Source organism: Pararge aegeria, chromosome 21 (assembly GCF_905163445.1).
Source record: "Pararge aegeria chromosome 21, ilParAegt1.1, whole genome shotgun sequence".
In the NCBI taxonomy this organism is placed as follows: domain Eukaryota; kingdom Metazoa; phylum Arthropoda; class Insecta; order Lepidoptera; family Nymphalidae; genus Pararge; species Pararge aegeria.
This window is the reverse complement of record NC_053200.1, coordinates 12621865-12639192: the sequence shown is the minus strand read 5'-3', so window position 1 is coordinate 12639192 and position 17328 is coordinate 12621865. Positions and strand designations below refer to the sequence as shown.

Below are 17328 nucleotides of genomic sequence, written 5' to 3'. Positions count from 1 at the left end.
TAAGACAAAGAACTAGACTTAGTGCAAGAATAAATAGCCAATTAAAATAATATATTTCGATTCACTGACTTAGCAAATAAGAATGTACTTCTATAATATCGTGTTATGTAGAAATAATAAACATTTATGTTAACAATAATTTTCTGTTTTATTTTAATTGTTATCAATGTGGGTCATATTTGACTAAACCTCTTGCAATAATATGACACGGCAGGAAAAAAAAGTAAAAAACCTCGTGTATGTATTTATGTACTTAGACAGAAGACACTTAAAAGACTATACCAAATACTACGAACAACAAAGCCTTAAGATTCCTTTTCTCCCAGTTTCTACTTCAAGAATATAGTCAGTAAATTTTGCTAAAGCCAAGGCTTTCATCAAGCAAGGGTTTCATCACCGATAATGATAAAAGCAGTAACGGACTCCCGAATATAAACATCAATACCTGATTTTGAAGCAAACACTGTTAAAAAAACTGGATGTTACTCAAACCATTGGTTTACGGATAATAAGTGGAGCAATGCGCTCAACACCAATCAACTCAATGGAAGTGGAAACTTGTATCCCTCCATTATCAGTGAGACGTGTTTATTTGGCCGAAAAGTTTTGTTTGAAACAGTTGTCCGCTAATTTTTACTAGGTGGACAAATTATTACTTTTAAAAGTAACTGAATCTTCAACTGAAACTTTACAACCAAAAGCAAAATCTCTTCTTTTTTTCTCTAAATTGTTATGACATATATGTATAGTATTGCTATAAATATAAATATGGCGTTCGGCCTATATATGATTGTCACTATCTATATCTATACTAGTATATAAATCTATAGAGTTTTTTTATGGTTATTCCGTTCAAACTAATTAACTATACATCCGATTGAATTGAAATTTTGCATCCATGTAGAGGATACATTGACTTAATGGATAGGCTAACTTTTTTATAAGTGTTAAATCTCTGAAGTGTATAGCATGTCTAAAAAGACATGAAATTTGGACAGATTTTTTTTGGGCTATGTTACGAGCAAACAAGAATGTATTGAATGAAGTTTAAATCACAAAATCGATTAAAGGGGTGCTAACGAAAAAAATTAAAATTTTATACTAAAATTCCCACTGACTTAAAATTTAATAAAAGTTTCATGTTTCATTGTTTGAGTTTGATGTTACTATCAGATTTCGAAAAATTTTAGCCCTAGAGGAGATTGTGGGGGCGATAAAATTATTTATATAATTATAATTGTTGATAACATCCTAAAGGTTATTTTATAGTAATAAATGATGGACCAAGTTGTGGTAACCTAATGGTTAGTGAAAAACCATAATTTGTTCCATAAACAGAGGAACACTTTGAATGCCATGCAAGGAACACATCCTATGAAATGACACCCTTCGGACTGGAACGAAGCTTAGCAGCTTAAACAGGCATGGGGGTAGTAGGGACTTCCCTGGACAAGCTTGGCCACAAAACGCTTTAATAGGTACTACTACTAAAACTTTAAGTGCGGACGAGTCTATGTAAGATTTGCAGTCAATGATTGCAACTATCTATAATTTCCAAATAATACTGGTTGCCTCTGGAAGTAGGAGGGACATTTTAGTGCTAAAACACATAATATATATAAAAATGTTATGTTGGTTTGTGTACGCTTCAAAAATTCAAAAAGTTCTGCAATGATCGGGCTGAAAATTTTGCATGATATATAATACGCATCAAGGATTGTTTTTATCTATTTTCTCAACCATTCAATCACAATGTGCCCCAGCGGAGCGTGGCAGGGTACAACTAGTGATGTAATAAATCTAGAAAACAGAATTCATATCACTGATATTAAAACTAATGAGGATTTTTTAATGTTTATTGAAGAAAAATGCAAGAATTATTATAGGATTTATACAGATGGGTCTAAAAATCTGAAATTTGTAAGTTCTGCTTTTTATGACTTACAATTAAAATTGTGTAGATCATATCGATTAAATTCTGACGGTAGCGTTTTTACTGCCGAGTGCATTGCCTTGTCAAAGGCATTGGAATATATTGACGTGTATAAATAATTTTATTTTAATAACAGACTCCAAAATTGTTCTTTTAGCGGTTAAAATTTTTAATTTTAGTAGTTATAAGATAGTTTATGTTATTTTTCAAATGAAAAATGTAGTACTGAATTTAAATCAAAGGGGAATTAATGTAGAATTTTTATGGGTACCCTCCCACAGAGGTATAACTGGTAATGAAGTTGTGGATACGGCTACGAGAAGAATTAACTTTTACGAGGATTACTCAAGTAATATCAAAGTGCCATTTACAGATTCATGTTACAAACTTAAAACAAGACAAACACGATTGTGGAGTGAAATGTGGAACGAGACTATTAAAAATAAAGGAAAATGGTATGCGGAAATTCAGAAAGCAGAAATGCCAGTGCGACCGTGGTATTTAAAAACGAAGTGTGAGTCCACAAAGTTTACATCTATAATCAATAGACTGAGATTTGGCCACTGCCTGGTGCCAGCACACTTTCATAGATATATAAAAGTAAAAAATGCAAGTACTGCAAAGATGAGAAGGCTGACGTGAATGATATTATATTCAGTTGTTCAGCTTTTGGTGTTCAAAGATTAATATTAGTCAGTGAAATAGACAGAATTAACACTGAAAACCAACTTAAAACGAGTGTTCCCCGCCAAGAAGTGTGTAAGAAACAGTTTATATTTTATGCCTATTTCTGATTTTATTTGTAATAGTGTAGAAAAATTGTGAGATTTAAGTTAATGTTTCAAAGAAAATGATAATTACTTAGTTTTAAGCTAAAATTTTATATTTAAATTTATCTTAGTTTTAAGCTAAAATGTAATATTTAAACTCATCTTAGTTCTAAGCTAAACTGTTATATTTTTTGAAAGGCCTTAAAAGACTTGAATCCATGGCCGTAAAATAAATTTAAAAAAAAAAAAAAAAACTAGAAATAATTTCTAACCAAATTCGTTTCTCTTTAATGTAAAAATTGTTTTTGAAGTCATGGATGACACAGAGAGCACAACAACATCTGCTGATGAAAATACTGGTAACTTGTGTGATAACCCGACAAGGGATACACTAGCAGAAGGTTTGTTAGGCCTTCTTAAACCTACTGTGGACCAACTTGATGACAGAGTTCGAGCTACAAGGTAAAGTTACACTTTTGAGTCTTTTTGATAAATAATCTCTAACTTGTAACCTCATAACAAGTATTTAGCATTCTCAATAAAAATATGTTTCATGGGCGGTTATCAATTGTACTTTCCACAATTTTTTTCAACTTGGCTAAGCAACTAACCAAACTTCTGAGAAAAATTATGCCAAACAGAATATGTTACCTATTGAAAGGTAAAACCCAAACACTAATAAGTAGTTAAAAAAAAAAGATGTTATGCCACATTCATAAGGCCATAAATGTCTCAAAACTAACTCCATGGGTGTGGAATCCTTTTTGTTTAACTAAGTCTAACTGTCAGTATAATTAATATAACAGAATCTAAACTTGGTCTCACATGAGAGAGGAAACCTGTACCCTGTTTGGGACATAGGCTGAGAGTGATCAGTGATGATATGTTCTATAAAAACAACATATGTCCTATCAGAATATCACAATTGGAGTTAAAGCAACAGATTGAGTTGTTGAATGAAGAGTTACAGAAAGTAAAAGAGGCCCTGAACAGCCATCCTGACTTGGACCCGTATGTCAAGAAACTAATTGCTTGTAAACATAAAGTCACTGTTGTGCTTAATGTTTTACAAGCATCACAGGTATGAAAAAAAATATCTTTAATTAATTACTATAAAGCAATCTTAACAGAAACACTTTAAAAATAAGTAAGGAAAAGTGTTTTTGGTAGCACATTAAAAGATTCCTGTCATTCAACCTGCATAATGGAATGTAGAGAATAAAATGTGATCAATAATAAACCAGCTACCTACAAATTTCTCTGCACATAAATATTTTCCCATTTCTGAATAAAGAACTACAGAAAACAATCAGTATAGACTTTTCTTCCTACCCAAGTGATTAAATTCTGCACAAATTGGAACAGTCCTTCAGAAAAAAGTAGCTTAGCTTTCTCCTGCCAAAGTCCTCTAGTTAGGTTCCAGTCCTCCAAATGCTGAGTTAACCTAACCATTTTTAAAACATGTGTTTGGGTATTCAGCTTCTTTATAAAACAGCCACTTTTTTCTTATTAGCTACTTTGTAAAACAGTCACTTTTTTCTCCTCAGCGTCTTTGCAGGAGCAATAAACATTTTGCTTTGCAAATTTCTCTGCTCATAATATTAATTTTACATTTTAGGATAGATTGAATGAAATAAGACGTATGGTACAAAAAGAAAAGAGTGTTAATACAATCAGCACAACACCCCAAGAACCTGAACAAAGTACAAGTACCATAGCCCCAGATCACGGCAGCATTAACTGATAGAAATAATGGAGACTCCCTATCAAAATCACATAGACAAGGCAGATTTTGATTTTGTCTATGAGGCTGCTGAAGACAGTTTCCTTTTAATTGATGCTTTGGAAAAAGATCTTGGATATATAAAATCTAAAAACCCTACATTCTGCTTAGAAGTTGGATCTGGAAGTGGGGTAGTAATAACTGCATTTGGAATGGCTTTTCCAAATACTCTATGCTTCAGCACTGATATCAATTTGAAAGCATGTCATATGTCACGCAGTACTGCAATTAGAAATAATGTGTTATTTGATTCTGTTAACATGGACTTAGTCACTTGCTTTGTTGATCAAAAGTTTGATGTAGTAATTTTTAATCCACCATATGTGGTGACAGAGACAAATGAATGTAGGGGTTGTGGTATTGAAGCAAGTTGGGCAGGAGGTGTTAAGGGAAGAGAAATAACAGACAGGTTATTACATATGATACCAAAAATTCTAACCACAAATGGCACTGTCTACCTGCTGCTGATAGAAGAAAACATTCCAGATGAAGTTATACAAATTATGTCTATTTATGGTTACAAATCTGAGATGGTAATCATGAGAAGAGTTAGGAATGAACAACAAATGGTTTTTAAGTTTTTTAGGTAAGAGAAAGTTTATTATTCATAATAATATAACATTATTTATACATATAAGAATTTATAAAATGTAATATGTAAAGTAAAATAAACTATGTTTGTAAAGTTTACTGTTTTAAATTCTTCTTGACTATAGACCCAAAGGATTTTGCACCTTCTAAGTTTTCTTCATAACCAGGTAGTGAAGCACAATCTTTAAGCCACCTTTGAATATTGGAAAAATTTGAAATGTCCCAGCCAACTTCCTGGAAAACATTACCTTGAGGTTAGTACAAAATTTAGAGTACCCTGTCACATTGATTTCAATCCATAGAATAATATTTAAGTGTTTATTTACAAATAATATTTGAGTGATAAACACACTAATAAATAGATACAACTCAGGCAATTGACATGTCACTTGACTTAGTTTGTACAGCACATAAATAATATACTATTAACTCATTTACTCTATCATGCTATAAATGAAAAGGCCATTGAAATTTTGCAAATATGAGTGTCAGAATGTCCTGCATCTGTGTTGCATCTGCAAAAGGAGCTGTAAGTGCATATGTATCTTGAGTATGGTAAAGCTGATCTATGCAGACTCTGCAAAGAGGCTGCGGAGACGCTGCTGCACTTAATCTGTTCCTGCCCCATGTTGATGCATAAACGTAGCATTCTTTTCAGGAAGTATATATTATAACTAAAAATGCTAAAATCCAGCAAGGAAAGTGCTGCTGTTCTTGGTAGTGGCCAATGTTTGCTGGGAGATCTAGCCAGCTGTGTCACAATAGATTGTAACTGGTTGCAAGCAGAAGTAGAAGAAGAATGGTGAAGCTTCTTTTGCAGATGCAAAAAAAGTCAGAAACTCTGTTTGATTAAATTTTTGTTGGTGGCAGAAAACAACATGGATGTTTGCACCAAATATTCAGTAAAATGTATTATTTTTTATTGACAAAATATAATATGTTAATATCTTAAAATGAGCACTAGATATCTTATCTAGTTTTTTTTATCACAGAGAAAATATATATTCCACTTTCTGCCAGGAAAATTTTGCAGAACATTCTTATATCATTGATTAAATATGTTACTATTTTTTGCTCGTAGTAAAAGTGGGCTACCGCTAGAAAAATAAATTTATATCTTACAAGTATTGAAGTCAATGATGCAATAATTGCAGTATCAGCTACTGTCACATGATCCCCGGCAACCCACTTGTTACCATCTAGGAATTGGTTGAGAAAGTCAAGAGAATTGTTCAGCTCATCCTTTAGCTTATCCTTAATCTCTGTAACACCCTCAAATATGATTGGATACTAAAACAAAATAACACAGTTATAAATTTATGTCTAAAGGTGTGTGACAACTGTTTGAGACATGAAGTTAAATAGCACCTGAAGAGCTACAAAAATACTAGTTGTACTAAATTATGAGTTTTTCAACTGATTACTCTAGTTTTAGACTACCACTTAAAGAGTTGTAAGTTAGAGTCCTATTGTAAAAGTTTATTCCTATAATATTCCTTGGGATAATGAAATATAATAAAGTCTTGTGTCTTACAACTAGGGTTTCCAATTTTTTTTTTAATACAATTAAAGTATGTGTTATGTATATTTAGTAGTATAACTACTAAATAATTGCACTGGATCTTTAGAGTGTATTTTTAAATTAGGTACAGTAAATAAGAAATTAATTTTTCAAAACAAAATGAAATCATAACAAATAAAGTACTTTCGTGTACTTATGAAGTATGGAGTACAATTATCTGAAATAACATACAATACTTTTTTTATAAAATATGGGTGGCAACCCTAGTTACAACACTAAATAGTGAGGTTGTTTTGTGAAGGTGCTCTTGTCTTTCAAGCATAACTTTATATGATGCGCAAAGCACAATTATTTTGTCAATGCCACTTAATACATGTCTGGAGTTTATATATGTGTGATGTTTTGAAGTCAGCAGAGTTAGTGGCTAGTATTTGTGGAGGTGTTATAAATTATAAAGCTTTAAACATACACAAATAGCTCTGATTCTTGGATACAAAAACGAGCTGTCAAAGTACAATCGTTGATTGACGACCGCGCGGCGCTGCAAATCCTTGGGATATATAGCATCCTTCCCATATTTATCTGCTAAATAACAAGCTATGGCTCTACTCTCCCAAATAACAAAGCCATTGTCGTCCAGCGTAGGGATACAATGCTGGGGATTAATTTTTATGAAACTCTCATTCAGTTGTTCCTTCTTCATCAAGTCTATAATAACAATTTCAACTGGCACTCCTATAACTCTTGCAGCCAAAAGGGCTCCTCGCGAAGGTGAGCTCACAGAAAAGTGGTACAATTTAATTGTTGATGTAGACATTATACGAATTAAATTCTTACGACTTAGGTTAACAAAAGTTACTTTCAAATAGTTGTCGCTACCTATATAAGAATATAATACAAGGTCAACTTAGAACACGATTTAGATTTTAGAAAAAGAAGAATTTCAACTAAAAATGAATTGGTGTAACATAAAGTTATTAATAATAATGAAAGTATGTAAACCAGTTTTTTAAGAACTCGTTTGTGTTATGTTGAGTATAGACAGTTGACATTTTTAGTAAATTGATCAGGAGACAGCAGGCGACAGGTTTTGGAAAAGGTTAAAAACTCTGATTACAGGAGTCAGAACCTATTTAAAAATTATAGGTATTAAATTGTTATTAATCTCACACAAACAGTAAATAAATATTTATCTTTGCGAAAAAGCTAATTTTTTACAGTTCTCGCAACACCATTTTACTATTTATTGTCTATGTTCAAGTTAAAGACATGACATAAATTGTTGTCACTTGTCAGTTGTGTTTTCTGTAATCAGTGTTTACTATAATAAACAAACTCTTCTTCTTTACTCAGTAATGGTATACTGGAATTTGCCCCTGTCAGTAAGAACTAGTACTGACTACAGAGTCAGCACTCAGCAGAGTCACAGAATACATTAACCCTAACTGAGTACAGTACAACAAACGTAGAGTATAGTGTACCTACTCTACTCCACGTTTGTCATTTTGTTGTTGTTGTTGTTGTTGTTGTTGCGTTATTCTTCATTTCAATATTAATGTTAATGTTAGGTACTGAAGGACAATGGATATCAATAAATGTAGATTATGTTTAAAAACAGCTAACTCATTAATAACTATATTTGATGGCGCGTACTCGAAATCTATACTATCTTCCAAAATAATGAATTTAACAAATGTTGAAGTAAGGGAAGAATCATAACTGATTTTATTGACTACATCAATTTATTCTCAAAGGATAATCGTTTATTTCCCAGATATATCCTAACGACGGCCTGCCTTCTTCAATATGTGTGATTTGTAACCAAAAATTAGACGAATGTATTCAATTTATAAATCTTTGCAAAAAATCTGATTTTGATTTGAGAAAAAAGTCTAATTACACGTCAGTGGAAGAAAGCGATACAATTAAAGTAAATGAAAATGCCAATATTGAGAGAGAGTTGTCTAAAGAATTCCAATGTAAAGACCGAATTACAGTAGAGGATTGTTGCACAAAATTATATGAACAGAAAAGGCTTGCTCAAAAACAACAATGTTTCACTTGTGGAAAAATTATGTCATCAAGGTAGAATATTAAACCTTATCCAAAATAAGTAGATTTTAATGAAATACCTGAGTTTAATAATAAAAAAAAATATATAAATATCTTGAGACTCACTAAAACACACATTTGAATAATTGTTCTTTCAGGTTTCGACTCAAAACTCATCTAGCTACACACTTAAAAGATAAGCAACATTCGTGTACATATTGCAAGAAACAATTTACCATAGTTGAAAATTTAAATGCACATTTGAGAATTCATACGGTAAATACCTTTTGGTTCATCTTTATTCCAAACAAGATTTGAGTGTTTCCAGTTTTTATATAAAGTGGAAATTTTATATAAATTATAAATATAACCTAATATAAACTATAAAACTAAATAAAATCTAAAAAGTCTTCAAAACCACCGCAGGGAGGCACAGTTCCTAAGATGCTTTGCCCCTTTGGATGGCCAAACTAATTTGTTGGCCAAGGTAACTGCCCACTCTAGGATCCCCGGTAGACTTGATAACCCTTTTTGATAATTCTTTGAAAAGAACTTGTGCCTCCGGACCCCCGGTCCCAAAGTTTCTACTCCAAAAGGCACAAAAATGAAGCTGCTTTTCAGGTTTTCATATTTATGCCTCTTGGCCTGTTCGGCACTGGTAGCATTAATATGAAATAGTTTTAAATTAAGGATCATCCACTGAGAACAAAACTTTTTGCTTAAAAGGTTGCACTTCAATTATATAACCAGTAATAATATAATGAGGATGTTGATTAATGTTTTAATGTAGTTCAACGGGTACATACCACTATAATATTTTTTGATTTGTCAATATTTCAACCCAGTTGCATGGATCATGGTCACAACAGGACTCAATACTTACTACTCAGATCTTTTTTTTAACTGGCAGGGAGAGAAACCATATCACTGTGCAACCTGTGGGGAAACCTTTGCACAATCTTCAGGGTTAATTGTACATAAACGTAAGCACACTGGTCAAATGCCATACCAGTGTGTATTGTGCCCACGTAGGTTTAAAACAATAGGCAACTATAAATATCATGTCAGGTTGGTAAGTTCATTTTTTAAAAATATAATTAATTAAACTTAGATAAGGAAGGAAGCCTTACAACACAGTATTAAGAAGATACAAAACCCTCATTCAGTTGTTATTGCAAGCCACTGCTTTGTGTCCAAAAACAGTGAGAACGCTCATGTCTCACTCCACAACCACAGAACGTTAGTCCTCACACTTTTCCCATTTCACAGTAAATGTTTAGAACATTATAGGTAAACAACAACTCGTCAACTGCTTGATGAAAATGAAAAATATTTATTATCAAAAACAACATTTACAGATTCCATGTTACCGATGGTACCCACACTAGGTATTCCTGTTTCGTGGGTGCCTATTTACAATTTAACAGCTTAAATTTAGGTTGTCACTCGAATTACAGTCGATTAAACAATTCGTACAATACACTCTAATTATTGATAAAGTTGCATTTTGTATGATATTACGCTAGACACAAGAAAAGTTTTTCTGTTGAATAATGGTAGCAAGCCAGGTAACAATTTTTGCTTTTGCCTGTTTTACGGAACAATGTTTAATGTCACAAACACTGGTAACTTTATTATAAATAAAGGAGTCTATAAATGGAATGAAGTGACTGTTTGAGAAACACTACTAAAGTGGAGTGGTTTTTGATGCTTCAATATTAGTTGTGCACACTGCTTCTGTATGTTCTTAATTCAGTGATTACAACAATGTTTTTTTTTTATTTTATTTATTTGTAAGATAATTTGTTATTAGAAATTTTCAGGGTGCACACAGGAGAAAGGAAGTATAGCTGTAGTACGTGCGGTCGCACTTTTATCACTAATGGGGACTTAAAACAGCACATAGCAACACATAGTGGAGAAAAACCACATATTTGCTCTTTATGTGGTATAAGATTTTCGCGCGCCTCAAACCTAAAACGCCATGTGACCTTTTTGCACAATACTGAAAAATCTTTGTCATGCCAATATTGTCCTTCAAATTTTGCCCGAAAAATAGATCTTGTGAAACACGAAAAATGTCACAAAAATAAATAATTTGAATTCTAATACTATGGCATTTCATTTAATAGGTACCTATTTGGTAGGTATTTAAAATTTAAATCGAATTTGAAACAAATTTTAAACTGCTCCTATTATTTATCGCACTCGCCAAATAATTAGTCCACCAGAACGGCTAGCTTGGGCAGGAGACAATTATATCCCCGGGGAAAGGATAAAAATGTATCTTCTCCCACTGCTTTATCAACTTTCAGAGCATTGGCGCACAAGTGGAAATAATATCCAAATAATATATGTGTAATAATAAACGGGGGTAAACTTCTCCTATTTCTTGTTCCCGTGCTTTAGCAGGTGGACACGTTAATTATATCCCTTGTCAGGGGACATAATCTGGAGATATATTTTTTGTCTCCTGCCCGTGCTATCCCTGCCAGAGTTGATTTAGTTACTCGAGAGTAAAGAGTTAGGTAGGTGTCCTAGAGTTACTCAGATAATACCTACAATACAGCTCTTACTGAGATCAATGTTTGTATGGGCAAACATGCATATGGGGCCGTATTTATTATTATTTTACTAAACAGTAAGAACTTGGTGTCGGGTTTTACTGTTAAGGTAAAAGAGGTAGTTCTAGCCAGAGTAAGGAAGTAAAACCCATGTCTCGCATGGCAGGTTAAAACCCATGCCCAGCAGTGAAACTTATGGCTTATGGACAATGGGTGGATGATAATCATTAATACTATATCAAATTATTGTATTATAAGCTTATATATAAAAAACATAGAGGTCGCCCTTTCTGATAAACCGACATTCGATATGGGTACCAATTAGGTACCTACCTATTTATATATAGTATAGTATGGTATAAATAGCCCAATAAAAAAGGGGTTCTTAAATAGGTTGTACTTGCTTTTGTTTGTTCCCGCAGAACATCTTAATTTATAATCTTGGAAAATGTTTTTTTCTGTTCGCTGTTTCTATGTTTATAAGTCGTGGGTCGTAAGATTTAAAAATGAGTAAAAACTCCACTGGTACTTGGAAATAAAATGCCGGTAATCGGGATTCGGGAAATATAAATATACCCAATCGTGTACGTGGGATTGCCCACGTACACGATGTTTTTCTTTCGATATCGATACTTTTTGAGACTTCCTGGGCAGGAAGCTAGGTTTGCTAGTGATATGCTTAATTATTTTTTCGTTCGAAAGGGATTTATTCCGAAATGACCATTTCGAAATTTAGGTTTAATTTAAGTTTCTAGTGTAGATCTGATGGTGAGTACCTTACAGATTCATACATTGCAGAACGTACAATTTAAGTAGGTTTATATTTTCGTCCAAAATTCTGTTATTAAGATTATTATACAGAAATGGATATTGAAATAAAAAGCAAACATACCGGGTCATTTATTTATATAATCAGCAAGCGCAGATAATTTGTCATACAAAAAATTTCTTAATTTATCGCTCGTAATATTTAGTTTGCTGTATACTACCGAATATTTCTAATATTCTAAGTAATACTCTAAAACCAGTTAATAAAAGTGGCTATTAAAATTAAATTAGTACAAAGTTTATTGATGAAGAATTGAATTTAGATGAAGTTGCACCATTCATTTTGTCTGGCTGTCTTGGCTAGTTACCTTCCTACCACCAAAAATGAGCTGGCTGCCAAGCGATTTCACGTTGCAGTACGATGCTAATTAGAGGCATGATTTAAATATACCTAACTGCCGTACCACTAATAGGTTAGTCTACTACAATCTAAGACTGCATCATCACTTCGAATAGATACGTGCTTATCTGCATTTCTTGGTCAAGTTGATTTACTTGCCACTCAGCTAAGGCAGCCATTAAAGGCGATATAATAAATAAAAAAATTATGCTCTTGATAGAAGTAATAAAAAGTAAACAGGAATTTGTCCAAGATATTAAAAGAAACTCAAAATGTCTGCCTTTCTATATCGCCAAAAAATAATGTTGGTATACTGTACTTCTGAAACTGGATGGATGTGTGGAATGCCTATTAAAAAAAACTGATGAAAATGTGTGGAACAAAAGTATAAGTAATCATTAATGATTAAACTTAGAACCGCAATTTACGACGTTCATATTGCGCAGGCATGATTTTAATAAATAAGATGAAAAACTGTAACAATCGTTGCTTCACTATTATGAATTATTGATAAAATATCTTAACAGAAATAGTTTCGATGACTACTATCGACAAAGTAATCGGTCAAATTTATTTCAAATATATCCGTTTATCAGCGCAGCGCTTCAAATTAATTTAATCAGCAGTCAGCACCAGAACTGTAACTACTAGACGTAGGCAAGATATTCAATATTCATCGCTCTTAGCACTGGTTCTCAGGTTGAATTATAGTCTGCTGCCATAGACAATAGCATTATGTACCAAAGAGGATACAAACACAACATTTTATTGTACCCTTATAGGTTTGAAATACAAAATAAATAATAAATAAAGTAACAGTTGCACTTACATACTAAGTAAATCCATGTATTCTCTTTGTCCGGAGAATCTTAATATTAAAAAAAACTAGGGTTAAAAATAATATGTCTATGGCTAATAAGATTATGGTTCATCATGACATTTCTGACATAAATTTGAATTTTCAAATTCGTTATTCGTTAACGAATTGTCAAACTGTCAAGCTGTTTTAAAACTTTCGAAGCTTCTTTGTGCCGTGTTAATTTTTGTGATTTCTGCGATTAATAGCTGATTTTCAGTATTAATTGGAATCAGGCATCGATTATTATAGTTATTTACTAGCTGCAAGGAACCAAAAATCAAAAAATGACGAGAGAAATTTACTATTCTGAAAAATATTCTGACGAGGATCACGAGTATAGGTTTGTTCGTCAATTTTAAACTGTTTACTTGCGGTAGAACATGAAAAACCTTCGTACAATAGTAACTAATAACATACTGCAAAGTTATTTATTCAAATATTACTTTAACAGTCTCTTGTGCGTGTAAATATTTTTCCATTAATGTTAGGTGATGAGGTTAATCAAATACTTTAACTTTAAATTTAAAAAAACTCGCAATAAATAGCTGGTTATTCTGTATCTTTTCTCTTTCAGAGTTTCTCAATTGCTCAGACTAACAGTTAAATAAAATCCATCTTGTTTATCACTTAGTATGATGGTGTAAAGCCAAAGTATACTCAATTGATCTCCGCCTTATTCAGTTGATGGCTTATGTCATGAGGCATCTTAAGAACTCACCTTAATTTTATATAATTCAAATAAATTCTTGGATTCAATAACTTCCACAGCTTAGCAAATGAGCGGCCAAATGAATTAAAATTTTGTTCAATGCTCAGTTTAATTTTAATGTGAGACAATTATAAATCTACAAATTATAAATCAAAGATTATGCTAAGCCTAAGCGAAACTATGTATGACTAGAGCAGTCTTAAGTTTGCTTTAAAGATCTCTGGTTATAGATCTAAACCAGAGCTAAAATGTAAATAATTGTTCAATAAGGGTAATCAAAATTTTGGCAAGTGATGAATTGAAAAATTGTATACTATTTTATTTTTAACAATTTTTATTTTGACTATTTATTTATACAGATTATATACATTACATTAGAATCAATCCTAGAACTTTGTATGAATACAATTTTTTTTTTTATTTAAATTTATGAATTCTCTAGGTTTACAAAAAAAATTGTATACAAGTTGGTATTCCCCAGGTTTACAAAGAATTTTACAAAACAAGACCTATCCAACACAAAACAATTTTGACAAACATTTCTCTACATGCTCTCTTTTTTGACCAAATTTCAAATCAGCAGCTTCACGACTTAACCATTTTCAATAGGTTAGTTCAAACAAAAAAATATAATTTTTAAATAATTAATTCTGTGTATGTTTTTTGCGTAAAAACTGTATAAATTTGCGTTATATGCCGGCCATACATTAAATGATTATTAACACAATTCAATTTAAAATATTTTTATTTACATGAATCAAATAAAATCATTTTAAATTGAATGAAATGAAATATTACAGAGATTACACACAATCAATTTAACTTATTTAAGTAATTTTCTGTGGTAATAATAATCAAGAAATAAAACTGTGATTATAATCTTTCTTATGAATCAACATGCGACTATGTTTGATAAAAAGGACTGATGCCTTTGGTTGGTTGCTAGGCAAAGCTTTGCTTAAAAACATTATTTTTCAATTTGGGTCTGATATAAATAATAAAAGTATGTATTATGTTATTTCAGGCATGTGGTGTTGCCTAAGGAAATGGTGAAGTTGGTTCCAAAGAATCACCTGATGTCTGAGCAGGAGTGGCGTAGTATTGGTGTACAACAGAGCCAAGGATGGGTCCACTATATGACACACACACCAGGTAGGTCTTACCCTCTTCAATACCTTGATGCCACAAGATCTAGCTCAAAATTTGTGTCTGTTACTAATTGCTAAACAATATGCTGTTACAAATATAAAGCTGTTGATTTTATTGCTAAAAGGTTGTGGTCATATGCAGTATGTCATTGAATTTTCAATAAAACTATTAATGTTTATTTCTACTACTAATTTAGTACAAAATTATTAAAAACTTAATTTTTTTATAACTTTGTACAGAATTTAGTAGTACTAACTTTTGCAAGGTTACTTTTGTAACTATTGAATATAGTTTATAACATACCATCATCATCATATCAACTCATAACTGGCCCACTACAGGGCACAGGTCTCCTCCCACAAGCATCATCATCCTTAGACAATTTCCTTACTCTGGGCTTGTCCAGGTTGAGCTCATTGTCTGCACCAGCATCAGCAAAACTGTTGTGAATTTGTTTTAATTTTCATTTAAACTACAAACTATTTGTGCCTAAGGGTGTCCCACCAAATATGTTCTGCATGCTCAGTTACAGATTTGTGGCAAAATCTACTTCCCAGGACAACTGCTTTGTCTCTCAATTATTACTGTACCAACCTAACCTTCCTTACCCTTAGCTCATTGAATTAAGGATATACAGATTCCTCATTTGTATTGTATGCAGCATATTGTGTCCAAAAACAGTGAAAACGCCCTATGCACTTCACACTTTACACCTGCGGAATGTCGCTAGCTCACAAACTTTTTTCCATTTTATCGTGAATGTTTAGAACATTAGAAGTAAAATAACTAGTCCTCTACTAAATGGTATGAAGTGACTTACCGCTTGTTTGAAAAACCATTGTAAAGAAGAGTGTTATTTGATGCTGTAATGTTTAGTTGTGTACACAGTTTATGTGTGTTTTTAATACTGTTTGTTAGCTATATCACACATATTCAGTGGAACAGCAGCTTAACACTCACCCTGACATGGAGCTATAACAGCCCTTATTTGTTGCAGAACCACACATCCTGCTGTTCAAACGTAAGAAGACAATTGAGAAGGCAGATAACAAAAACATTAGGCGGTTCTGATTTAAACCTTGTACAGACATTAACCCTGTACAGTCATGAGATTAGACATAATAACTTCTTGTTTGCCTCATAACAAACATTAACACTATCAACATTATTTTCATTTGGCATGAAAGAATGTAACTCAGTTTCATTAGACATGAAATCAACAGTCTACTTTGACATGAACTTCAATCCAAAACTAAATAGCTGGATCCATATTGCGCTAGTAGCTTTGCCTTCAGAATCAACACCTAATTTAGTTAAGAGTAGAAATTGTCACAGTTAAATAATATTGTTCACTGGCGTTAGCATTGCATTTTTATATGAATGCTGGTTATTGGAATTAGGGCTGGTTTTCACGATACAAGTACTTGACCAAATGTGCTGGAAAAACTATTCTATGCGGTAGTGTGACTCGGATTTTGTTTTTATGATGTCACTTTGATTATTTTATGAAAACCTACAAAAAATACAGTAGCTGATCTGTCATCGTCCTGTTCAGGATAAAGACAAATGGTACTTGGTCACTGAAAAACCTATAACGTATGGACCAACTTTCGAGTGGACTCCTATGACTCACGTGTTTACACACTACGAATAACATCGCAAGTAGTCATCGGAGCGGACTACTGGTTTATTGAAAAGCAGACCTTACCCTTCAAATGCTATTGACAATCAAAAGTTTTGCTATCATAAGTAATATATTTAGACAAAAAGCTCAGTGCTACAATTTTATCAGACTGGAGTACTTATGGAAGTACTAGCAATTTGCTCTCTAGGAAATTTATATGTAAGGCTGCTCACTTGGTGCGGACCTTGCTTCTGTCATGTATGCAAGTTTGACACTATCAATAAAACACCAATTGTGCCTTGTATGGAAGTATAAAATATTTCTAGGACAACCTACTTGTAACTGCAGCATTGACTTAATTCAATAGGTTTTAATGTTTTTCAGGTATAAGAATTTTAAATTTTCTAATCTTGGATATTTTCTTTTTCCAATCATGATGTAACATGGTCTTTGCCAAGTTTTAAATATAGACATTTACACTAGTTTTTAGGGTAATTTAACCTTTTTGAGGAGTTTTAAGGGATCATGACAAAGTACACGCGCCGCGATACCCGTATGTACATTACGCTGTTTTATTTGAATAGGTTGGTATGTGCTAAAGATT

General features: G+C 32.5%; 5 protein-coding genes across 10 annotated transcripts; 4 read left to right on the top strand and 1 right to left on the bottom strand.

Annotated features, from left to right (window-relative positions):
* The first annotated feature begins 2264 nt into the window (after positions 1-2264).
* Positions 2265-4464, top strand: LOC120633086 (SNAPIN protein homolog). Its single transcript, XM_039903188.1, has 4 exons — positions 2265-2447; positions 3015-3165; positions 3619-3784; positions 4322-4464. The coding sequence occupies exons 1-4, from the start codon at positions 2354-2356 to the stop codon at positions 4445-4447; spliced, it is 537 nt and encodes a 178-aa protein (XP_039759122.1). The 5' UTR covers positions 2265-2353; the 3' UTR covers positions 4448-4464.
* On the top strand, positions 4423-5079 carry LOC120633085 (methyltransferase N6AMT1). The gene has a single exon (XM_039903187.1). It carries the CDS (start codon positions 4456-4458, stop codon positions 5074-5076), a length of 621 nt encoding a protein of 206 aa, XP_039759121.1. The 5' UTR covers positions 4423-4455; the 3' UTR covers positions 5077-5079.
* A 59-nt stretch (positions 5080-5138) lies between these two features.
* Positions 5139-7820, bottom strand: LOC120633084 (inactive glutathione S-transferase D3-like). The gene is made up of 3 exons (XM_039903186.1): positions 7069-7820; positions 6200-6367; positions 5139-5311 (listed from the first exon to the last, which is right to left on the bottom strand). Exons 1-3 carry the CDS (start codon positions 7414-7416, stop codon positions 5174-5176), a joined length of 654 nt encoding a protein of 217 aa, XP_039759120.1. The 5' UTR covers positions 7417-7820; the 3' UTR covers positions 5139-5173.
* A 68-nt stretch (positions 7821-7888) lies between these two features.
* On the top strand, positions 7889-10762 carry LOC120633083 (gastrula zinc finger protein XlCGF7.1-like). 6 transcript variants are annotated; one of them, XM_039903180.1, is made up of 6 exons: positions 7889-7977; positions 8168-8300; positions 8374-8684; positions 8810-8927; positions 9562-9719; positions 10475-10762. In XM_039903180.1, the coding sequence occupies exons 2-6, from the start codon at positions 8181-8183 to the stop codon at positions 10746-10748; spliced, it is 981 nt and encodes a 326-aa protein (XP_039759114.1). In that variant the 5' UTR covers positions 7889-7977; positions 8168-8180; the 3' UTR covers positions 10749-10762. The 6 variants fall into 6 exon arrangements, with proteins under 6 accessions (XP_039759114.1, XP_039759117.1, XP_039759118.1 ...); XM_039903182.1 differs by having other exon boundaries at positions 7908-7957; XM_039903183.1 differs by having other exon boundaries at positions 7890-8300; positions 9562-9723; positions 10465-10672.
* Positions 10763-13361: 2599 nt separating this feature from the next.
* Positions 13362-17280, top strand: LOC120633011 (cyclin-dependent kinases regulatory subunit). Its single transcript, XM_039903038.1, has 3 exons — positions 13362-13582; positions 14976-15103; positions 16098-17280. The coding sequence occupies exons 1-3, from the start codon at positions 13527-13529 to the stop codon at positions 16169-16171; spliced, it is 258 nt and encodes an 85-aa protein (XP_039758972.1). The 5' UTR covers positions 13362-13526; the 3' UTR covers positions 16172-17280.
* The last annotated feature ends 48 nt before the right edge of the window (positions 17281-17328 follow it).

Coding starts and splice junctions, on each gene's coding strand:
- LOC120633086 (XM_039903188.1), top strand. CDS start 2,354: ATGTGGAACGAGACTATTAAAAATAAAGGAAAATGGTATGCGGAAATT. Junction 2,448..3,014: donor GTGGTATTTAAAAACGAAGT/GTGAGTCCACAA, acceptor TTGTTTTTGAAG/TCATGGATGACACAGAGAGC. Junction 3,166..3,618: donor GACAGAGTTCGAGCTACAAG/GTAAAGTTACAC, acceptor ATGTCCTATCAG/AATATCACAATTGGAGTTAA.
- LOC120633085 (XM_039903187.1), top strand. CDS start 4,456: ATGGAGACTCCCTATCAAAATCACATAGACAAGGCAGATTTTGATTTT.
- LOC120633084 (XM_039903186.1), bottom strand. CDS start 7,416: ATGTCTACATCAACAATTAAATTGTACCACTTTTCTGTGAGCTCACCT. Junction 6,368..7,068: donor CAAGAATCAGAGCTATTTGT/GTATGTTTAAAG, acceptor ATTTTGTTTTAG/TATCCAATCATATTTGAGGG. Junction 5,312..6,199: donor CATCATTGACTTCAATACTT/GTAAGATATAAA, acceptor AATGTTTTCCAG/GAAGTTGGCTGGGACATTTC.
- LOC120633083 (XM_039903180.1), top strand. CDS start 8,181: ATGGATATCAATAAATGTAGATTATGTTTAAAAACAGCTAACTCATTA. Junction 8,928..9,561: donor CACATTTGAGAATTCATACG/GTAAATACCTTT, acceptor TTTAACTGGCAG/GGAGAGAAACCATATCACTG. Junction 9,720..10,474: donor AACTATAAATATCATGTCAG/GTTGGTAAGTTC, acceptor AGAAATTTTCAG/GGTGCACACAGGAGAAAGGA.
- LOC120633011 (XM_039903038.1), top strand. CDS start 13,527: ATGACGAGAGAAATTTACTATTCTGAAAAATATTCTGACGAGGATCAC. Junction 13,583..14,975: donor GACGAGGATCACGAGTATAG/GTTTGTTCGTCA, acceptor ATGTTATTTCAG/GCATGTGGTGTTGCCTAAGG. Junction 15,104..16,097: donor CTATATGACACACACACCAG/GTAGGTCTTACC, acceptor TATTTGTTGCAG/AACCACACATCCTGCTGTTC.